The sequence below is a fragment of the Chenopodium quinoa genome, unplaced genomic scaffold (assembly GCF_001683475.1).
Source record: "Chenopodium quinoa cultivar QQ74 unplaced genomic scaffold, ASM168347v1, whole genome shotgun sequence".
Classification (NCBI taxonomy): domain Eukaryota; kingdom Viridiplantae; phylum Streptophyta; class Magnoliopsida; order Caryophyllales; family Amaranthaceae; genus Chenopodium; species Chenopodium quinoa.
The window spans coordinates 4,722,402-4,742,891 of record NW_018744080.1 but is presented as its reverse complement, the minus strand read 5'-3'; the positions used below and the strand labels follow the sequence as shown (position 1 = coordinate 4,742,891).

General features: G+C 36.8%; 2 protein-coding genes across 2 annotated transcripts in view; one reads left to right on the top strand and one right to left on the bottom strand.

Moving 5' to 3' along the window:
• The window catches only part of LOC110691585, a 41,987-nt gene extending 23,617 nt beyond the window's left edge, over positions 1-18,370 (top strand). Inside the window, exons 5-6 of the mRNA XM_021868526.1 lie at positions 15,795-15,957; positions 18,199-18,370. Coding sequence (XP_021724218.1) covers positions 15,795-15,957; positions 18,199-18,266 — 231 coding nt within the window. The 3' untranslated portion in view covers positions 18,267-18,370. The remainder of the gene's footprint in view (positions 1-15,794; positions 15,958-18,198) is intronic.
• A 314-nt stretch (positions 18,371-18,684) lies between these two features.
• On the bottom strand, positions 18,685-20,190 carry LOC110691586. The gene is made up of 3 exons (XM_021868528.1): positions 20,086-20,190; positions 19,794-19,997; positions 18,685-19,686 (listed from the first exon to the last, which is right to left on the bottom strand). Exons 1-3 carry the CDS (start codon positions 20,137-20,139, stop codon positions 19,498-19,500), a joined length of 447 nt encoding a protein of 148 aa, XP_021724220.1. The 5' UTR covers positions 20,140-20,190; the 3' UTR covers positions 18,685-19,497.
• Positions 20,191-20,490: the final 300 nt, after the last annotated feature.

The window sequence follows — 20,490 nt, the reverse complement described above, 5'->3', positions numbered from 1 at the left end:
GAGTTTTGACCATTTGACTTTTTGGGTGGCAAATTTTAGGGATTCAATAGGTATTTATAGAATAGTGTAACTTTGAAATATTTGGGCCACATAAGATATAATATGAGGGAGAAATGATTGGCCCAAAATAAGTAACTATGGTGATTGGGTTTATTATGAAGATGGGCTATATTTGGATTAATTAGTTATTGACCCAAAACTTGTTTTACTTATATAATCCTATAATTAAAATAGTTTGACCCAATATATATTTTATAATTAAATAAATAATATATAAAATACATTAAAATGCGGGGTATTGCAGAAATCCAGCAGTGCGTGCCCTCTTCAATAAGTGCGCTCGCAAGTTTTTGGGTACAAAAAATTAAACCCACAAAAGCGTGCCCACAAAACCTTCTTGCGCGCTCCCGCAGTTGAAAGGTATGCCTCCCCTATAGCCATACAACTTCCCGCACAAACTCTCTACCTTAAATATGTTTTGCTCTTCATTTCCTGTGTGCTCCCCCACAATATGGGCACACGCCGTCTCCTAGCTAGCGCAGTAGGCGCGCAAAACAATCTGTCTTGTGCCTTTTCTTCTTCATTGTGTGCGCCTTTAGGGCTGTGCGCCCGCGATCCTGCACTTACGCGTCCTGTCTAGGGTCGCGCAGCGCATCTTGAGCCAAAATCTTCTCCTTAGCTAGAACCAAGGTTCCTACAAAACATGAACAAAAGAAACCAATCAAGGTAGATTGTAAACAAAAAGAGGGATAAAACATACGAAAGAATAGGAGTTAAAGATAGGAAGATAAAGATAGAAAATAGGGTACAAACTAGCAACAAGCATGGGAAAAACAATCAAAATAAGCTCTTAATTATGGCATAAATGCCACTCATCATATCTTCTAGCCAAACTAGCTAGAACAGAGAATCCAATTACTAATATGGTCCAAACCGTGACTATTGTAATAGATCCAGTTCCCAAACTATTATTTCGAACAAATTTATGTTTTACTGTAAACTCTAATATATATGTATATTTGTACCAACTTTGTAAAAAGTAAAGAACAATAGCATAATCGATACTTAATACTCCACTAAAAAAGTGGAACGCGTCTCACGCGTTTCCTTCTTGAAAACCCCAAACCGTGAAAACCATTAAACCAGCCCCTAGTTTTTTATTTGAAACTAGCTTTCCCCTTCAAGCAGTAAACTGTTAGGCCACCAGCGAGTAGAATGGTTTGGGTTGCTCCTCGATTGCCTGCAAACCCCCCTTGTTAAGACTCCGACCCAGTCGATGAACACTATTTTCGTTAAAGTGTTATGGCTATCTGATAATTGCACCCTTGGCGCGATGTGACGGTTTCCTTTGCATCCGTCTGTGGCCGTCGCTTCGAGTTTTCTTTTTCTTTTTTTTTCTTTACACGTTCTCGGACGTGTTTGTTCGTGGTGGTGCTCTGATCACCTCTAAGGTTGTCGCCCTTTCGGCGACTCTTGTGGGTGTCGGCATACTTTAGCCGGATCTTAGACCTTTATCTTTAGCCTTGTAGCAGTGACAGGGTAAAGTCGTATCCCCTAATCAAAAATAATTCCTAAGTCCTCTAACTAAAGCAGATAGGGAAGTAGGGTCGATCTCCACAGGGAAACAAGTCTTTTTACTCCTAATTAATTATTATAATCTAAATTATCTAAGTAACCAAAATTTATATTCGAATAAGAAACTAAACTACTAAGATTGAGAATAGGGAGAAAATAATATATAAAAGGCTCTAGGGCATAGGTTCACCAATAAATAATACTCGAGGGTAAAACATAATAATCAATCATTGACATTGCATAAATAACATGATTAGCAGGCTCTCGCAATTTATTAACCAACATAGATCTAACAGGCTCTCGCAATTACTAGATCTAAGTTCCTATTGAAAATAGCCTTTAATATCAAATTAACATCTACTCGATTCATCAATTCAATATTGCTATACTTTTACAAGCCGCAATTGTAAAGCGTTAAAACAATTCAATAAGAAATTATCATGCAATACCAATAATCAATAATAGTCAATCATCAATGCATCAATTAACCAGATTGTAAAGGGCTTTCGCTACGTATTACAGTCACACAATTAATTTACCGGTATTAAATCTCATCTCTCGAATCTCGACTTAACCATTTATAAATTAATCTGCCTATTGAAACTAGACCTAAACATTAATTCTCATATATCGAAGCTCGAACCAACGTTGTCAAACTCATGCATAAAAGATAGGCCTAATCTAGTCACAGGGCATTCAATCAATAAATAGGAAATTAATCTAGCATTGATAATTAACAACAATAAATTACCCCTTCAATATTATTTAAGGATCCCCATAAACCCTAGAAATAGAACTACTCACACATATTAAAAACTGAACTAATCAAAGCAATAAAACAAGTCATGATGGAAGGAGTAAAGTAAATAACTAAGATTAAGAGAAGAGAAATCGTTACCAAACTAATCCGTATTAATGGAAATAATCAAGAACAAGAGTTGAGAGAAGAGTTAAGAGAGAGAAAAAATCCTAAGTAGAGAGAGAAAGTCTAAGAAAGAAGATCCTCTCAAATTCCGTACAAAATCGTACTTAAACGTTTTCTAAAACAAAATTAAAGCTAAACTAATCAGGTCCTATAAAAATGCGCGTCCGATCGGGCGAAGGGCCGCCCGATTGGGCCCGTCTTTTTCTTCGCATTCCTTCTCCGCAGCATCGCCCGATCGTGCTAGACGCTCGCACGATCGGGCGCCCTATAAGCCACGCACAGCACTAGAGCGCTGCGCCCGATCGTGCAAGAGGTTGCCCGATCGGGCCCTTGCTTCACCCTTGATGCTCGGACTTCGATTGGGCTTGATTTCTCGGCCCAATCCGGATTTCCTCTTCGGGTTTTGAATACTCGGTCCAAAGCCTCAGGATCCCAATTACCGAGCCCTTAATCACCGGCTCTCACCGATCCTAGGCTTCAAAAGTGGTCGTGTCATTCTAGCTTCCGTAGTTGATCCATAAAGCCCGAGGAATGCTCCAAGAGTGCAATTTCCTGTTAAATACAACTAAAACTACGAAAATACAAATTAGTAATAAAAGTGGCCCGAAAGAGCCAAAAACACTACTAATAACGACCAAGGGACGGGAGTAAAACACTATATAAAATGGACATGTCAAACTCTCCTAAGCCAAACCTTTGCTTGTCCCTAAGCAAAGAGCTCATCAATGAACATATAAAACATACTTCACCCCAATAATCAAATCAAGCACCAACGATTCAAGGCAAATCTAATAAACATGCTTCAACATCAATCAATCTTATTCATTTAATCACCCTTCCTCCCCAACAAATGTCAAGTACAGCAAACCACAAGAGCATATAGAATTCAAGACTAGTGCTCACACACTCAACTCTCATTTATGTGGCGAGTAAAAGATGTACTCGATCGCTCTCCAACCAACCCTTTTAATGTGAACAATGTCCTCCCAACTCACACTCTCGTGTGTATAAAAACAATGAACGCTCATCCTACTAGTCGATTCGAAATATGCCAAGTCATAACTTGCATTGATAAACAACACTTTCACATTTACACAACTTCTATGCACAAGGTCGGAAGGTCTTTAAAGCTTGTAATGTAAGGCTAGGGTAAAGGGTAGGATAAATTTGGGAATAAGTGAGAGAAAAGCTATGCATTAAGGGAGCGAAATCCTACTAAACCCATGATCAAAATAAATGATGATTATGCATCTCCATCAACATAACTAACTCCAACAAAAACCACCAAATACAACTTTAATCATCATAAACAATCCCAACGCTTACAATAATCACTCATAAAAATATGATAATGTAGAACTTTCAGTGAAAAACAAACTTTGAACTCATTCTTTTTTTTTTTCTTTTTTTTTCTTTGAACAGCCTTCAAATAGAACATTTGAGCATTAAATTTTTTCTTTTGCTCTTATTTTTTTTTCTTTTTAACTCATATTGGAAATTTCAACTTTGAAACACAACATCAATATTTTCCAATCAAAAATCAAAGAACAATAACTCTTCTTTTATTCCCACATTGTGCAAATAATATGCACACCACAACTCCCTCACCTCACCAACTAATAGCTCCCCCAAGCCAAGCTTGGGACTAGTAACCAATGGGGCTCATATAGGCTTGTAATGTGGCTAAATAAACCATAAAAGGGCACAAGCAACAACATGGGTAACAAGAAGGGAACAAATGTATCTAATATACTGAAAGCTACCTAAAAGAATGAACGCCTTCGTCCTCCTCATGTGCATAATAATAAGTCATAAAACACTACTCATAGTTGCAAATCAATACTCAAATTCATTGACATACCAGGAATTATGGAACTATCACACATTTCCTAACCAAATCAACTAGTCAAGCACTATATTCACAAATAGTTGGCAAAATTGACTCATGTTTAGGAATCCAAGCAATTAAACTTCAAATCATGACCAACAAATCCACAATGCTCATTATCAATAACCAAGAATCAAAACAAATTTTCTCAAGTATGGGGCACAGGGAAGTATGATTCATAATTCATTGGAACATATTTTTGAATTTTTTTTATTTTTCAATTTTTTTGTATTTTTCATAAATAAGAAAGCAATAAAAACTATACTAGAAAGCAAATAAAAAGAGAAAAGGAAGAGAATTACCAAGCAAAAGAACACCCCCCAAGCCAAATCAAGCAATGCCCTCATTAACTTGGGAGTGGAGCCTACTCCTCATCCTCATCCATCCTCGAATAGCCCCCTCCGTGGCTAGAACCGGCTCCTCCATGGCTAGAGCCACCACCTCCATAACCCGAACCACCTGCAAAGTAGTTAGGGTCCACGTTCCCCCCAAACCCAATAAAAGGTACATCGGTCCCATAACCATGGGCCGATGAGTAGTCGACATAGGTACCAAAGGCACTTGGGTTCGTATATCCACCTTGCGGATATTGGAACCAATCGGGGACAAGTGAATCGGGGGGAATAGCCCCCCGACGGGCGTAGTCATCATATATGGGGTATAAACCCCTCCATAGGTTCCTCTCCACATACCCTACCCTTCTATCTAGAGACCCTACTCTAGTGTCCAAATCCCTAACCAAACCTTCAACTCTCCCTTGCCCCATCTCAATCCTATCTAATTGGCTCCTAAAATCCGAGAAGTCATAAGGGGCGTTGGGGTCTATGTTGTAGTTGGTAGAGGAAGTGGGAATATCGTATGTAAAGGGTGGAGGTGGTTGATAATGTGGTGAATGGTGATGAGGTGAGTGGTCTACGGGAGATTGGTGGGGTTGAGGTGAAGGGTGAGGTGGTTGAACCTCACCTTGACCGTTAAGCTCGAAAGTGTAAGAAGGCTTCCCCTTCTCAAATTTGGTCAAGGTGGGGTTAGGTAAAGTGAAAGCATTATCCCTCCTACTCGATTCCCGTTAAATCACCCACCAAGTCTCCCCTCCCATGACATTAATCCAATTAAGGCCACCTAAATAGGGTAAGTCCATAATAGTTGGGCCGGCTACCTTACCGTCATCGTTGGGGACAAAGCTAAGGTGTTTGACCGCTATGTGTGTAACTAGGCCACCAAAGTAAATGGGTACCCTAGACCTACCCGCCTCGGCCGCATTGGCCACCCGTTGGAAGTGGTTGGCCATTTTATGGACTATATTGAGCTTTTCACTCCTAGGGATCGTGTATGACCCTAGCAATTCAAGCTCATCCCGCCTAACATTGGCGGGTTCATGCCTTCCAAAAATGGTAAGGCCAACAAACCGTTGCCAAATCTTTGGCACGGGATGTTGTATCCAAGTGCCCTTGGCATGTTGGAGGTTCAAATTAGGATCCCCCGTAAGGGATTGATAGACAACGGAAATGTTTTCTTGGGGCGGTTCAAGGGGCCTATCTGATTTCAACTCAAAAAGTTTACCAAATTATTTCAATGTCAATCTAACATCATTATTAAATAATCGAAATTGAACATGAGAAATTAAAGCATTTGATTTTATGACATTAAAACTAGAAACGAATTCTAAGGTTAAATAATCATAAGTATCGTAATTCATGTTAAAGAAACCACTCATGCCAACTCCCTTGAACAATTTTTCTACATGCTTATCAATTCCTAGTCTAATAAGGGTGGGGTGATGAATGAAACGAGTGGGAATATCCTGCCTCGTAGTGAGGTTGAGCATCCTTTGTTTTTGCTCTTAGGTGGTAATTACCACCCTCTCCCATCCCAGAACTTGCAAATCCGGGTCAATTCTGGCCTCTTGTTGCCTTGAGCTTTCCCCCCTTACCGTGTTTGATCTCTTGAGAGCCATTGAGATTAGAAAATATAGGAATTGAATAGTTTCTCTCTCTTAGGGTTTAGAGAAAGTTGAGTGAAAATGGTAGAAATTGGGTGTAGATTGTAGAGAAAGATGAAAGGATTAAAAATATGCAGAAATTTTTGAGTTTTGATGGAAGGATTGGAGAAGATCTTTGAAAATAAGTGAGTTTGAAGGTGTAAAAATGGAGGTTTTAGAGAGAGAAAGTAGTGGAGAAAAAGATGAAAGAAGAAGAAAGTGAGGAAAGAAAGAAGGGGAAAAGAGTTAAAAGGTCGGCCAAATAGGCGCGCCCGATCGGGCAAGCCTCGCCCGATCGGGCGGATAGTGCTGAAGTCCAGAATCTCAGTTGCGCGCCCGATCGGGCGAGCTCAGCCCGATCGGGCGCGAACACGGACGAAAATTTTGCCCTCTCACTCGCCCGATCGGGCGAGCTTCGCCCGATATATCTTTTCCTTCACTCGATTTGCACCCGATCGGGAAACCTTGCCCGATCGGGCGAAATTTGCTCGAGGTTCTGACTGCACTTGCGCGCCCGATCGGGCGAAATATTGCTCGACTTCCAGGTCTCCTTTCGCGCCCGATCGGGCAGCCACGCCTGGTCGGGCGAAATTAAAGCTGAGATTTCCCTTGGTTGCGCACCCGATCGGGCGAGCTTCGCCCGATCGGGCCCGTGCCCATCCAGATTTCCTTAGCTTTTTCTTCGTCTTCAAAATTTTCTAAGTCTTTTGACCTCTTAAACCTATACCTGTACAAAAACACTTATAAACGGTAAAATTTCACTCTCCTCGCCTCTCTAAAATAAAAATAAAAATAAAGAAAAAGTAAAACTAGATTAGAAAGCAAGAAATACGGGTTGCCTCCCGCAAAGCGCTGGTTTATCTAGGTCCCGCACGACCTTCTTACCAAGTACAATATCTAGGACCCTTGGCCTAACGCTTGATCGGGTGGTTTCTCACCCGGTCTAGCGGTGTTCAGGCTGCGATGCGGCTTCCTAACACACCCTGTGGGTCGCCAAATCACCTTATCTGGTGGATCCTCCTTGACTTGGACTGGGGGATCTTCAATGCTACGCACTGAAAATCCTTCTTCGATCGAAGGTTGCTTCAAATTGTCTTTGCGTTCAACACTTGCAACTCGAACTGGCGGAACACTTACCGTAGGATCGATTCGCACAACTTGCTCGATCGGTTCCACCTGTTCATCCTCGAAACCAAGACCAACAGTGTAAAGCGCTCTTTCTATTGCATCGACTTCCTTTTTCCATTTGTCTATCTCATCTGAAAAGGATGCAACACAAGATACCGCCTCCAAGGGATCTTTTTCAAGAGCTTGGGGCATGTTAGGATAATTTTCAACCACATTAACACTGAAACATTTCTCCTCAGTCATGGAGCTTTTAGGGGAATTATTCAGATTAAAAACAACTTTATCATCCCCTACTGATAATGTTAACTTACCACTTCTTACATCTATGACTGCTCCTGCAGTGTTAAAGAATGGTCTACCCAAAATAATTGGGGTTTGCATATCCTCAGCCATATCAAGAACAACAAAATCTACAGGTATATAAAATTTACCTACTCTAACGGGGATATCCTCTAAAACACCTAAGGGGTATTTGAAAGAACGGTCGGCCATTTGTAGAGTTATATTGGTAGCTTTTAATTTACCCATATTCAACTTAGAACACACAGATAATGGCATGACGCTTACACATGCACCCAAATCACATAATGCATTATCAATCAAGAGATTGCCAATATGACAAGGGATAGAAAAGCTACCTGGATCTTTTAATTTAGGTGGAGACTTATTTTGAAGTACGGCACTACACTCTGCAGTGAAAGCAATATTTCTTTCATAAATTTTGCATACAAGGGGATTTGTGTGGTTAATTCAGTAAAGGGAACTGTTACCTTCAAATCTTTTACTACTCCAGAAACTTACCAAACTGCTTATCCAAGTTTGTCTTCAATTGACGATTGGGGAATGGAAGTTTGATAATTGGCTTTGGAGCATTGTTACTCTTATCTGGAGTAGCCACCTTCTCTGGAGTCGTACCCTGCAATGTAGAATTAGATATGTTAGTACTATCCTTTAGCCCTGCAGGGCTATCAACTACATTGTTTGGTTTAACGGAATCAAGATTAGCATTATTTAATAAAACAGGTTCATCAACTCTGGGCATAGAGTGCCCTTCATAGTTTGAACCACTCCTTAGAGTAATTGCAAATGCTTGATCCGTAGGCCTAGTCGGCTGTGCCGGCAGAGCTCCTTGTTGGCGGGCTTGTAGGGTAGCAGAGAGTTGCGCAATTTGATTATCTACAATTTTATTATGCGCTAGAATTTGATCAATTGTCGCATCTCTGCTCTCCATGTGCTTTTGCATATTAACCAACATTGCTCTAATTTCCACCAGAGAAGGGTCAGAAGATGAGGAGGGTTGTTGTGGTTGGTTCTTCTGGCTGGCATTGGGATGATAATATTTCTGCTGCTGTTGCTGTGGCGCCTGTGGTTCTTGTGGTGGTGAATTTTGAACATTAGTGCTCCGGTAGGAAAGGTACAGATGATTCCGGTACCCAGGATTGTAGGTGTTGGAGTATGGGTTATTCTGCCTATAGGCTTGAAAGGCATTAACTTGCTCCACGGAACTCCTACAATCTTGCTCTCAGTGACCTACAATACCACAATTTTCACAGAAAGCCTCATTAGAATTATTATTAATCACAGAAACGTTAGCTACATTAGCAGTGCTCAGATTATCTAATTTTTGGCAAATAGAGGTTAGTTGAGTTTGCAAAAAGGATACAGAGTCGACACTATGCTTCCCCTTGTTAGCAAATCCTCAAGGGTTCCCATATTGGGAATTGTGTATCGTCATATCTTCAATAACCTGACCTGCATCATCAACATTAAGATTCATAAATCTCCCACTAGCTGCAGAATCTAAAATTATTCTAGAGGAATTTCCAATGCCGTTATAAAAGGCTTGGATTAACTGCCATTGCGCTAAATTATAGTGAGGGCATTCTCTTTATAAGTCCTTGAACCTCTCCCAAGCCTCATATAAAGACTCATCGGCTTCTTGGGCAAAGTTCTGAATCGCACTCCGTAGTACGGTTGTTCTCTCTGCAGGATAATACTTGTTATAGAAATTCAAAACAAGAGTTTCCCAGTCAGTTATACCAAGTGTAGTTCTATTTAAGCCATTAAACCACAATTTAGCTTTTCCAGTTAAAGAGAAGGGAAAGGGAATCTCCCTGATTTGGTCTTGAGTGACCCCGGCTTGCTTGACGGTGTTACAATATTGACAATAGTCGGCAATGTGAAGATTCGGGTCTTCACCCTTGGCTCCACTAAATTGCTTCCTCTCTATCATCGTTATAAATTGAGGCTTAATTTCGAATTGAACCCCATCAAGAGCCGGAGTAGGGGTGAGATGTGGAAAATCTGTAAGCTTTGGTTGTGAATAATCACTAAGCTTCTTTAGAGCCGTCATCTCTGATTCTGCGTCTGATGATACCTCTAAATCGCTAGAACCAGTTGGAGGATCTCGGTGATTATTGTTAATATCACCAGAATCCGCCAGGATTTGCTTGTAGAGATTTTTCTGTCTATGGAAGGAACGTTCGATCTCAGGATCGAATGGGTTGTAACCTGATCTGGAACACCTGGGCATAAACAACAACTAGAAGCAAATATGAGATTTGCCTCAGAGAACTAATGTTCTCTGAGACAAAAAGAAAATAACCTAGACTACAAAAATAATCAGAAATAAAAATAAAACCGTTTCCCCGGCAACGGCGCCAAATTTTGACAGGGTAAAGTCGTATCCCCTAATCAAAAATAATTCCTAAGTCCTCTAACTAAAGCAAATAGGGAATTAGGGTCGATCTCCACAGGGAAACAAGTCTTTTTACTCCTAATTAATTATTATAATCTAAGATATCTAAGTAACCAAAATTTATATTCGAATAAGAAACTAAACTACTAAGATTGAGAATAGGGAGAAAATAATATATAAAAGGCTCTAGGGCATAGGTTCACCAATAAATAATACTCGAGGGTAAAACATAATAATCAATCATTGACATTGCATAAATAACATGATTAACAGGCTCTCGCAATTTATTAACCAACATAGATCTAACAGGCTCTCGCAATTTACTAGATCTAAGTTTCTATTGAAAATAGCCTTTAATATCAAATTAACATCTGCTCGATTCATCAACTCAATATTGCTATACTATTACAAGCCGCAATTGTAAAGCGTTAAAAACAATTCAATAAGAAATTATCATGCAATACCAATAATCAATAATAGTCAATCATCAATGCATCAATTAACCAGATTGTAAAGGGCTTTCGCTACGTATTACAATCACACAATTAATTTACCGGTATTAAATCTCATCTCTCGAATCTCGACTTAACCATTTATAAATTAATCTGCCTATTGAAACTAGACCTAAACATTAATTCTCATCTATTGAAGCTCGAATCAATGTTGTCAAACTCATGCATAAAAGATAGGCCTAATCTAGTCACAGAGCATTCAATCAATAAATAGGAAACTAATCTAGCATTGATAATTAACAACAATAAATTACCCCTTCAATATTATTTAAGGATCCCCATAAACTCTAGAAATAGAACTACTCACACATATTAAAAACTGAACTAATCAAAGCAATAAAACAAGTCATGATGGAAGGAGTAACGTAAATAACTAAGATTAAGAGAAGAGAAATTGTTACCAAACTAATCTGTATTAATGGAAATAATCAAGAACAAGAGTTGAGAGAAGAGTTAAGAGAGAGAGAAAAATCCTAAGTAGAGAGAGAAAGTCTAAGAAAGAAGATCCTCTCAAATTCCGTACAAAATCGTACTTAAACGTTTTCAAAAACAAAAATTAAAGCTAAACTAATCAGGTCCTATAAAAATGCGCGTCCGATCGGGCGAAGGGCCGCCTGATCGGGCCCGCCTTTTTCTTCGCATTCCTTCTCCGCAGCATCGCCCGATCGTACTAGACGCTCGCATGATCGGGCGCGCTATAAGCCACGCATAGCACTAGAGCGCCGCGCCTGATCGTGCTAGAGGTTGCCCGATCGGGCCCTTGCTTCACCCTTGATGCTCGGACTTCGATTGGGATTGATTTCTCGGCCCAATCCGGATTTCCTCTTCAGGTTTTGAATACTCGGTCAAAAGCCTTGGGATCCCAATTACCGAGCCCTTAATCACCTCTCACCGATCCTGGGCTTCAAAAGTGGTCTTGTCCTTCTAGCTTCCGTAGTTGATCCATAAAGCCCGGGAAAATGCTCCAAGAGTGCAATTTCCTGTAAAATACAACTAAAACTACGAAAACACAAATTAGTAATAAAAGTGGCCCGAAAGAGCCAAAAACACTACTAATAACGACCAAGGGACGGGGGTAAAACACTATATAAAATGGACATATCAAGCAGTAATCATAAATTGTCTTTGATTGGAAGTTTTCACCAACTTTTAAAAAGGTCATTATGGTTTAGTGTTTTTAGTTCACTAGTTTGCTAGCTAGTTGCTCTTTGGTCTGGTTTTCATAAGAAGAGTACTAATTAGTATGTATCTTCTTTTGTGAAGTTATTAGTAATTTTTTATTTTTGTCTTAGAAGTTTTGGTATGGAGTGCCACAAATTACTTATTGCCCTAATGCATATATTCACTTGAATGATGACTATAATGAAAGCATTGTCAACTATGCTAAGAATAATTGACCCCGAAACATTCTCAATCAATTAAATTTTTTTAGAGAGGAGGGCAATGTTCACTTTAAGAAAGGTGAAGTCGTTCTTGTTGGGACTAAGTATGATAGAGGATTGAAACTCTTGTGTTTTGTATTGCCAAGAGATGAAGATGATTGCGTTTTTCTAAGGAATCTTGTCATATCCCTTGACTTAAACCTCGCAGCTTGCGCCTTAAAAGTTCAAGATTACGAACAAACTAAGGAACTCTGCTCGCTAGTCATTATGCTTGATGATAAAGCTCTCTACAAAAGGGCATTAGCCGAAATTAGGCTCTACTAACTTGAAGAGGCTTTTGAAGACCTTGACAAAGCAGTCAAGGTTGAGCCTAACAACCAAGACATCTGCCGTGAAATGGAGAATGTGGAGGGTCTAAGAAGTAAAGCTAGCAAGCTCAAGGGCAAGAGAGACACGGAGAATTCCGACCGGCCACATGTCATCTTCAACAAAAAGTGGAAGATCTGTTAGTCAAATATAAGCCTAGAATCTAACAAGTTGTCTAGTAGTGATGTTTAAAGTGATGTTACGGAATAACCTAACATGGAGGTTTCTAGTGAGATAATGGTAGAGAACCTTACCCCAATGGTAACTATAACTCCTTTGGAAAAAGGGGACGATGAGGCTACCAGCTCCCCAAATAACCAGGATTCTAGGCATGCTATAGACAAGGGATCGAGGAAAATCCATATTCTCATCAATAAATTGAGAAGCAATCAGTCCCTTAAGATTTCAGATGTGTCTTAGTCGGACCTGAGTCAAAGGAAAACCTTGAGTTTCTTGAAACCTTCTACTTCATGGATGACTGTACGAGTGAAGGAAAAGACCACCCAAGATGGGCATTCTGATTCTCACAAGCCTAAGGACTCCAAAGTTTCTGAAACCTTGTTCATGCCCACTATGATGGTAGAGCCGAAAAAGAGTGGTCGCGTCAAGAAGGGCCAAAAGAAGAAGGCTAAGCGATCTATGGGCACCACTGTGGTCAACCATATTGTTGGAATTCCAAATCCAACACCACTGCCATTAAGAAGTTAGCTGATCATATATCTAATGGCCTAGCTTCTGGCAGCAATAAGGGTTCAAATATCGAGGAGGAGAATGAGGATCATATGAGAGATTTAACTTCCACATATATTGCTAAAGTGGAATCCGTAAGTTCTAATGAGGAAGAGCCCATGAATTTTGAACTTAAACGGGTACAATCATTTGCTCCACACCCTACCTTCACGTCGAGGAAGTATGAAAAGCCAATCTGGTCAAAGGCAAAGAGCAAGAAAGGTAAAAGTTACTCCAGGTTTTAGTTTTGTTGGATCAAGAAATGCAAGGGAACAAGTTTGGAACACCCTATGACCGGCGATAGATCCCCTCAGTCCTCTTATTTGCATTATAAACAAGTTCACAACGTTTGTACCCCCAAACCCCACTTTAGCTCTTGTATTAGCTTGACTAAGAGAGTTAAATTTTCGCTTTGTAGTCTTCAGTTTGTTGGGAGCTAGCCTCTTTTTTGGACCGTTGTCCAAAACAAAATAAATACTTTTTTTTTTAAAAAAAAAAGCGGTGTTTATCTACAAATATCAAATCAAGCCACTGGATAGCTAATGTTGACCATTAAGTTAGTGATATATAATATACTGAAATAATTCTGGCTTTTTTTTTAACAAGGAATTAATTATGGTTTATATCGTATTCTTGTATCCAATCTAATATATATATTTAAAAGGGAGTTTTTCCCCGAGTTTTTAGTGAGCCATGTGAGATTTAATTTTCTTAGCGCGCCATGTAAGATTATAAATTTAAATGGTAGCCAATTAAATAAAAGATTATTAATTTCTTTTACAATTAAATAATTCAAATGCCACGTAAGCAAAATTGGCGAATGAGATTTTAAAGTTTAAATTAATTAAATACAAAATATTATCTTTTGAGATTATGAATTTTATCTAATATTTTAAAACTAATATAATAACAATTTTAATCACATAAATATGAAAAATATTTTTTTAAAAAAAATACTAACAAACCGTGCATCGCACGGGATTCATCTAGTGTATTTATATTCCACTCATGAATTGGGTCTCCTAATATTCTTTCTTCTTTTTTTTTCTTTTCTTTTTTATTTTTTTTTATATTTTAAAAATAAATAAATAAACTTGCCCGCGCAAAGTGAAAAAAATCCAAAGTAAGGTGCTGGATTATAATTTCATCTTTTAAACCATTAATTGAATTCAAATCTCATGATTTTTAAAATCTGGTCAAAACTCAACACATGCAATCAACCACACGAGCAAGAGGATTATTAATGAGAGATTTATATAAATAATAACAGAAGCAATGATGGTTTATCCACAATTCCACACCAAGACATGGAATTGCTTTTGTGTTCAACATCATTATATCAGTGGATAGTGATGACATGAACTTACACTTAAAATATACTCCCAACTTTTTGTCCAAAGTAATTTTCAATCTGAGCGACGAGTACAGACCTGTTTAGTTCGCCTTATATTTATTTATATGAACTAATCTGGTATGGTATGATTTGATATGGTATGGTCTAATTTGATTGTCTTATTTGATCAAATTTTGACCTTAAGTGTACGATAATCTATAAAAGAAAAATATATCAAGTGAGATCTTGTTAGATTCGTAATAATGTGTATTTTATTAATATGTAATTTTCATAATTTTTTTCATTACGAAATTAGAGATATTTAGCGATAAAAAACTGCACATAAAACGATGATCTGATCTGATCTGATCTGAACTTATTTTTCTGAAATAAGTAAAAATAAGGTAAACTAAACAGGGCTCAAGTCTTCTTTAAATATAATCTTATGTTTATGGCCACTACTAATATATATATATATATATATATATACGGGAGGGTTCCGCTAAAAACAGGGCTTATGGTGAAAACTAAAAACAGCAAATCTCAGCCATTGATTATTAATGATATAATCTAACGGTTGAAATACAAGGTACACAAAATCTTAGCAAATTTCAGCAAATCCTCTGTTAATTTTGCTGAAAAACGCAAAATCTCAGCAAATTTCAGCAAATCCTCTTTTCATCTCATTATCAAATCGTCAATTCCTCAATTCGTCAAATTTTAGGGCTACTTTGATTATTTACTCCCAAAATTGAGGGCTCGTGATTCTTCAATAATTTGGGGCTTCCTCAATAATCTTAGTAAGTGTTCTTCATTCTTTAATTTCTGTTTTTAGCTGAATTTCTAGTTGATTGCGGCTTACAATACCGATATAACTGTGATTATTTCCTTGTATATAAGCTGAATTTCTTGAATTTCTATTTGATTGCTCTGTTTTTTAGTTTCAATCTCATCAACTTGTAGTTTCAATCCTCATCAACAATATGCTCTTTTTTCGTTTTTGTATAAATATTTGCAATATATATATATTTTTTTTATATTAAAGTTTTTTTTTCCTGGATATATGATATTAAACACTAGGAGAAATTGTTGCACATAAGGTGTTTGTGTATTTGCTTAAATGACTAACACCTTGCTTAATACGATATAGTAACTCTTTTTTATGATACCATAACCATATATTTTAGACTGTTTTTGTTGGTGTCCAGTTAGTTGCACCATGGAATGGATTATTTTATTATAGTACCCATTTTAAACCATATATTTGATATTATATGCAGACAATGCAAGAGGAGTCGGAAGAAGGTAGTTGCTCAAATACATCTACAACTACCAATGTTGCTGAAAACTTACCGTCACTAAAGGGCCCAAGTGTGTGTTACACTCCCAGAGGAACAAAAGAGTTTATACCGTGTTGTCCCCCTGAACTAAAGCCTACACTTGGTATGCTTTTTGATTCCTTACTTAAAGGTGTTGATTTTTATAAGCAATATGCTAGATTTGGTGGGTTTGTGGTAAGACTAGGTACTGAAAAGAGAATTAAAGATAGTGATAAAGTCTACTTGAAATATTTACATTGTAATAAACAAGGGTTTACGAAGGATGGTGAAACTAAAGCAAAAGTTTCTAACAAAGATAAAAATCCTAAAGCTAGAAAAAGAACCATAAATCGTGTTGGATGTAATGCAATGATTGGGTTTAGAGAACGTTCAGATGGAAAATGGATGGTTTATGTCTTTCATGAATCTCATAGCCACAATCTTGCTTCTCCCAACACAATGAATTTTTTGGCAAATGTTGGAAACCTTAAACTTGGCCAGAAAAAATTCATTTTTGACAACTCTAGATTGAACATTGGTCCAAACAAGTCTTATAAGTTGATGAAAGAACATATTGGTAGCTATGATAATATAGGTGCAACATTGAATGATTTCAAGAACTTTAATCGAGACTTGAAAGCTTACATACAAGAGAAAGATGCTTCGATGTTTATAAACAATTTGAAAGAAAAAGCTGAAAACAGTGAAGGTGCCTTTTTCTTTGAGCATTGTATGGATGAACATCAACGCTTGACAAGAGTATTTTGGGCAGATGCAATTAGTAGAAAAAATTATTCGTTGTTCTGTGATATGATTACATTTGATACAACATTTGACACCAACAAATACTCTATGGTTTTTGCCCCATTTACGGGTGTTGATCACCATGGTAAGTGTGTGACTTTTGGGATAGGCTTACTTGCAAAGGAGGATATTGAATCCTTTGAATGGTTATTTGAAACTTTCTTAAAGGCAATGAATAATTGTCAGCCTACCTGTATCATGACAGATCAAGACCCTGCGATGAAAGTGGCAATTGAAAAAGTTCTTGATAAGGCAAAACATAGGTTTTGTATGTGGCACATTATGAAAAAAGTGCCACAAAAGGTAGGGCCCAAATTATGCTTAGAAACTGATTTTCTTCATAAACTAAACTCTGTTGTGTGGAATAGAGACCTTGAACCAGAAGAATTTGAAATTGGTTGGCAGTCTGTGATGTCTGAATTTGATTTAGTGAATGAAGATTGGTTCAAAAATATGTATAATATAAGGAATATGTGGATTCCTTCCTACTTTCGTGACCTTTTTATGGGTGGGATTTTAAGGTCAACTCAAAGATCAGAGAGTGAAAATAGCTTTTTCACTAATTTCACCAATCAGCATTTGTTATTGGTTGAGTTGTGGTTTCGCTATGAATCTGCAATCGATGCTCAAAGGCACACACAAGACAAGTTGAATGCTACTTCAAAAACTACACATCCCCAACTTGTCACCCCCCTGTACTTGGAAAAGCATGCTGCATTTGCTTACACTCATAATGTATTTTACATATTCCAAAAGGAATTCAAGCATGCTTTGTACAATTGTGGTATAAGTAATGTTACCATCAAAGAAGAAGAAGGGATTGAGCAATATAGAATTGTTGACAACACAAGGAAAAAAAGCTATCATGTCACATATGTTTTGTGTTCTAATGATGCTTCATGCTCTTGTAAAATGTTTGAATCTGTTGGAATATTATGTCGTCACATTCTCTTTGTCATGAAAGGAAAGTTCTTATTTGAGATTCCAAGGCAATATGTTTTACATCGTTGGACTAAAGAAGCTATGAAGAAACCAATTTTTGGCTTAAACAACTTGCTTGATGGGGCAGAGAAGGATAAGAAGCAAAAGCTAGTTGGTGATTTATGGTGCAGGTTTTTTTCATGTGTAAGTCTTTGTGAGGAGAAAGTTGAATGCCTAGAGTCATTGTTGTCTAAGCTAATATCTTTTGAAAATGAGATGAAAGACTTGGATTCTATAAGTCCAGTTGATAAACGTGAGGCAAAAAATAAACACATCGAATTATTTGTTGGATCTAATGACATAGTTGTTGATATTCTTCCTCCAAACAAGTCTTCCAACAAAGGTAGTGGTAGTGGAAAAAGGAAAAAATCTGACAAAGAGATAGCTATTGAGGAAAGCCAAAGGAAAGATAGACTTTGTAGAACTTGTGGTCAGAGAACAAACCATGATAGTCGGAATTGTCCGCAAAAAAAATCCAACTTGAATGAGGTATTTTTGTAGAAAAAAATAAATAAATTTTGTACTATGTTTACTTCCCACTAGATTTTCACTTTATATATGTTCGTGTACATGATTTCAGGATTTCAAAGAAGAGTAGAAAGGCTGCAAAACCACTTCATATTTACAAGAAGCAACATCGGCTACTGACAGCCTAGTGCTGAAATAGAGGAGATGAGAGGAAAGAAAGAACATAGTGCTATAGTGCCCTTTTTATTGATATAGTGATTGTTATTGTTTCACATATATTAAACAGGGACCTTTTATTGCTCAAATTTTATTGATAGGGTGACCTTTTATTGTTAAACTTTTTATTGACCTTTATATTGTTATTTTGATGTAGTGACATATTGGCATATGATAACTTCAATTTATATTATAGTATGTGTTTTTAACGTCATAGTGACTTTTTTTCATCGTATTGACACCTTATTCCGTGATAACCTTTTTAGTGATATAATGACCTTTATTATGATATAACAACCGTATAAAAAATACTCACATTTTAACAATTCTTCTAATCCACATCGATTAAGCCAATACAAAGTTAGGGAAGGAGGGGCTCGTTCTTTTAATTGATATACTAAATGAATAGCTTAAGAATAGATTAATATAAATACGACACTTTTACCTTACATAGTGACCTTTTATTTAAATAGAGACAGATTATTATAGACATCTTTTTTATCACATAGTAACGCTCTTGCATCTCATAGTGATCCTTTTGCATCGCATAGTAATTGGAAATTTTTACCTCATATAATGCCATTTTACTTACATAATGACTATAAAAAGTAATATAATATCCTTTTTCAAGTTTTTCTTTTCTTTTTTAAGAGATAAAAAAAAGTTAGACATTTTTAGGTACATATTTATCATAGGTCCTTTGAAAACTTGTCACATATGTATACAAAATATAATAATGAATATGGTGATAATTTTGCATTATAACTTAATTATATATAACACATTGAACTAATAACATTTTAAATACATAGTGACCTTATAATATAGAAACCTTTTAAATAACATAGATACCTTTTTAAATACATAGTGACCTTATCATATAGAAACCTTTTTAAATAACATAGGTACCATTTTTTTATAACATAGGCGCCAAATTTATAACTAATATATATTTCACTAAACTTTCTTGAATGTCAATTAAAGATTACATATCAAAAGAACTACCAATACCACCAATTCAAAAGCTTTGTATGAACTGGAATCATATCATATTGTTCTATATTAACACTTATACAATTTTGTCAGATTATCCATTTGTTGATGCAAACTACATCATTACATTAGATTTCCTACTTCTGTGCAAAATACAAATACTTCCGAGCAAAAAACTTCATCCACATATTCGTTAGTCTGCCTATACTTTCTTTTCCTTTTTACCTTGCTTTGTTTTCTTCTTAATCCCATCAAAAACATCTTTTGCAACTTGACTCCTTATTAATCTGAATTCAGATAGCTTTTCAAGAACTTCATCTCTGACAATGTTCATATCAGATAATACCAGAGTAGCAGCAATCTGAGCTCTCAATGTCCGTCTAGTTGAAACCTAAATTTAAGCAAAAATTAGAATAAAAAAGCTAGTTAAATTCCATGGAGGAAATAGTTAATATAATAAAAATTGAAAGCCAAATAAAAAAAATGAGACGAGATAACCGTTTTCAAAACATTGCAGTCGAACACATCAGCTCCATCAAAGTAAAGCATGCTGACCATAGTATAAATGCCACTATCATTATTCTTCTGTTTTCCAGACTTCCAATTTACAGAAGGTGACTCCAAAGTATACTCAATCATGTTCTTCACTGAGTCATTACTTTGAGGAAGGCGTTGATCAAGAAAAGTACTCAGCATATCACTCTAGGCAAAATAAATTAATACTTTAGGTTCCATGAAGCATATCCTAACTAGAAAAATACAAATAAAATCCAAAATATCATATTTTTACCAGAACATCAGAGAACTTCTCAACCTCACTCATGTACTTTGTATCATAACTCATATTATCTATGAACTGAAGCTTTTCTTCCTTCAAATTCACAACAATTAGGAAAAAGTGTTCATTCAAGAGTATAGGAACAAATATCTGCAATAAATAAATAAACAACTATTAAGCTTGAAAAACTTAATATAAAAGTACTTAGTTGAAAAATGATTGTCAACATTTGCAATGTATTACCAACTCAACATTTGCAATATCAAAATCATTGCAAGGAATGAACAACCATCTTGACCAAATGTCAAATAGCTTGTCAATGTCTTGTGTGTTACTATCTGTGTTTGCAACTTTCAGTAAAAAAGCCTAAAAAAGAACAAACATTAATAAATATTAAAAAAATTAGAAGGTAGAGTT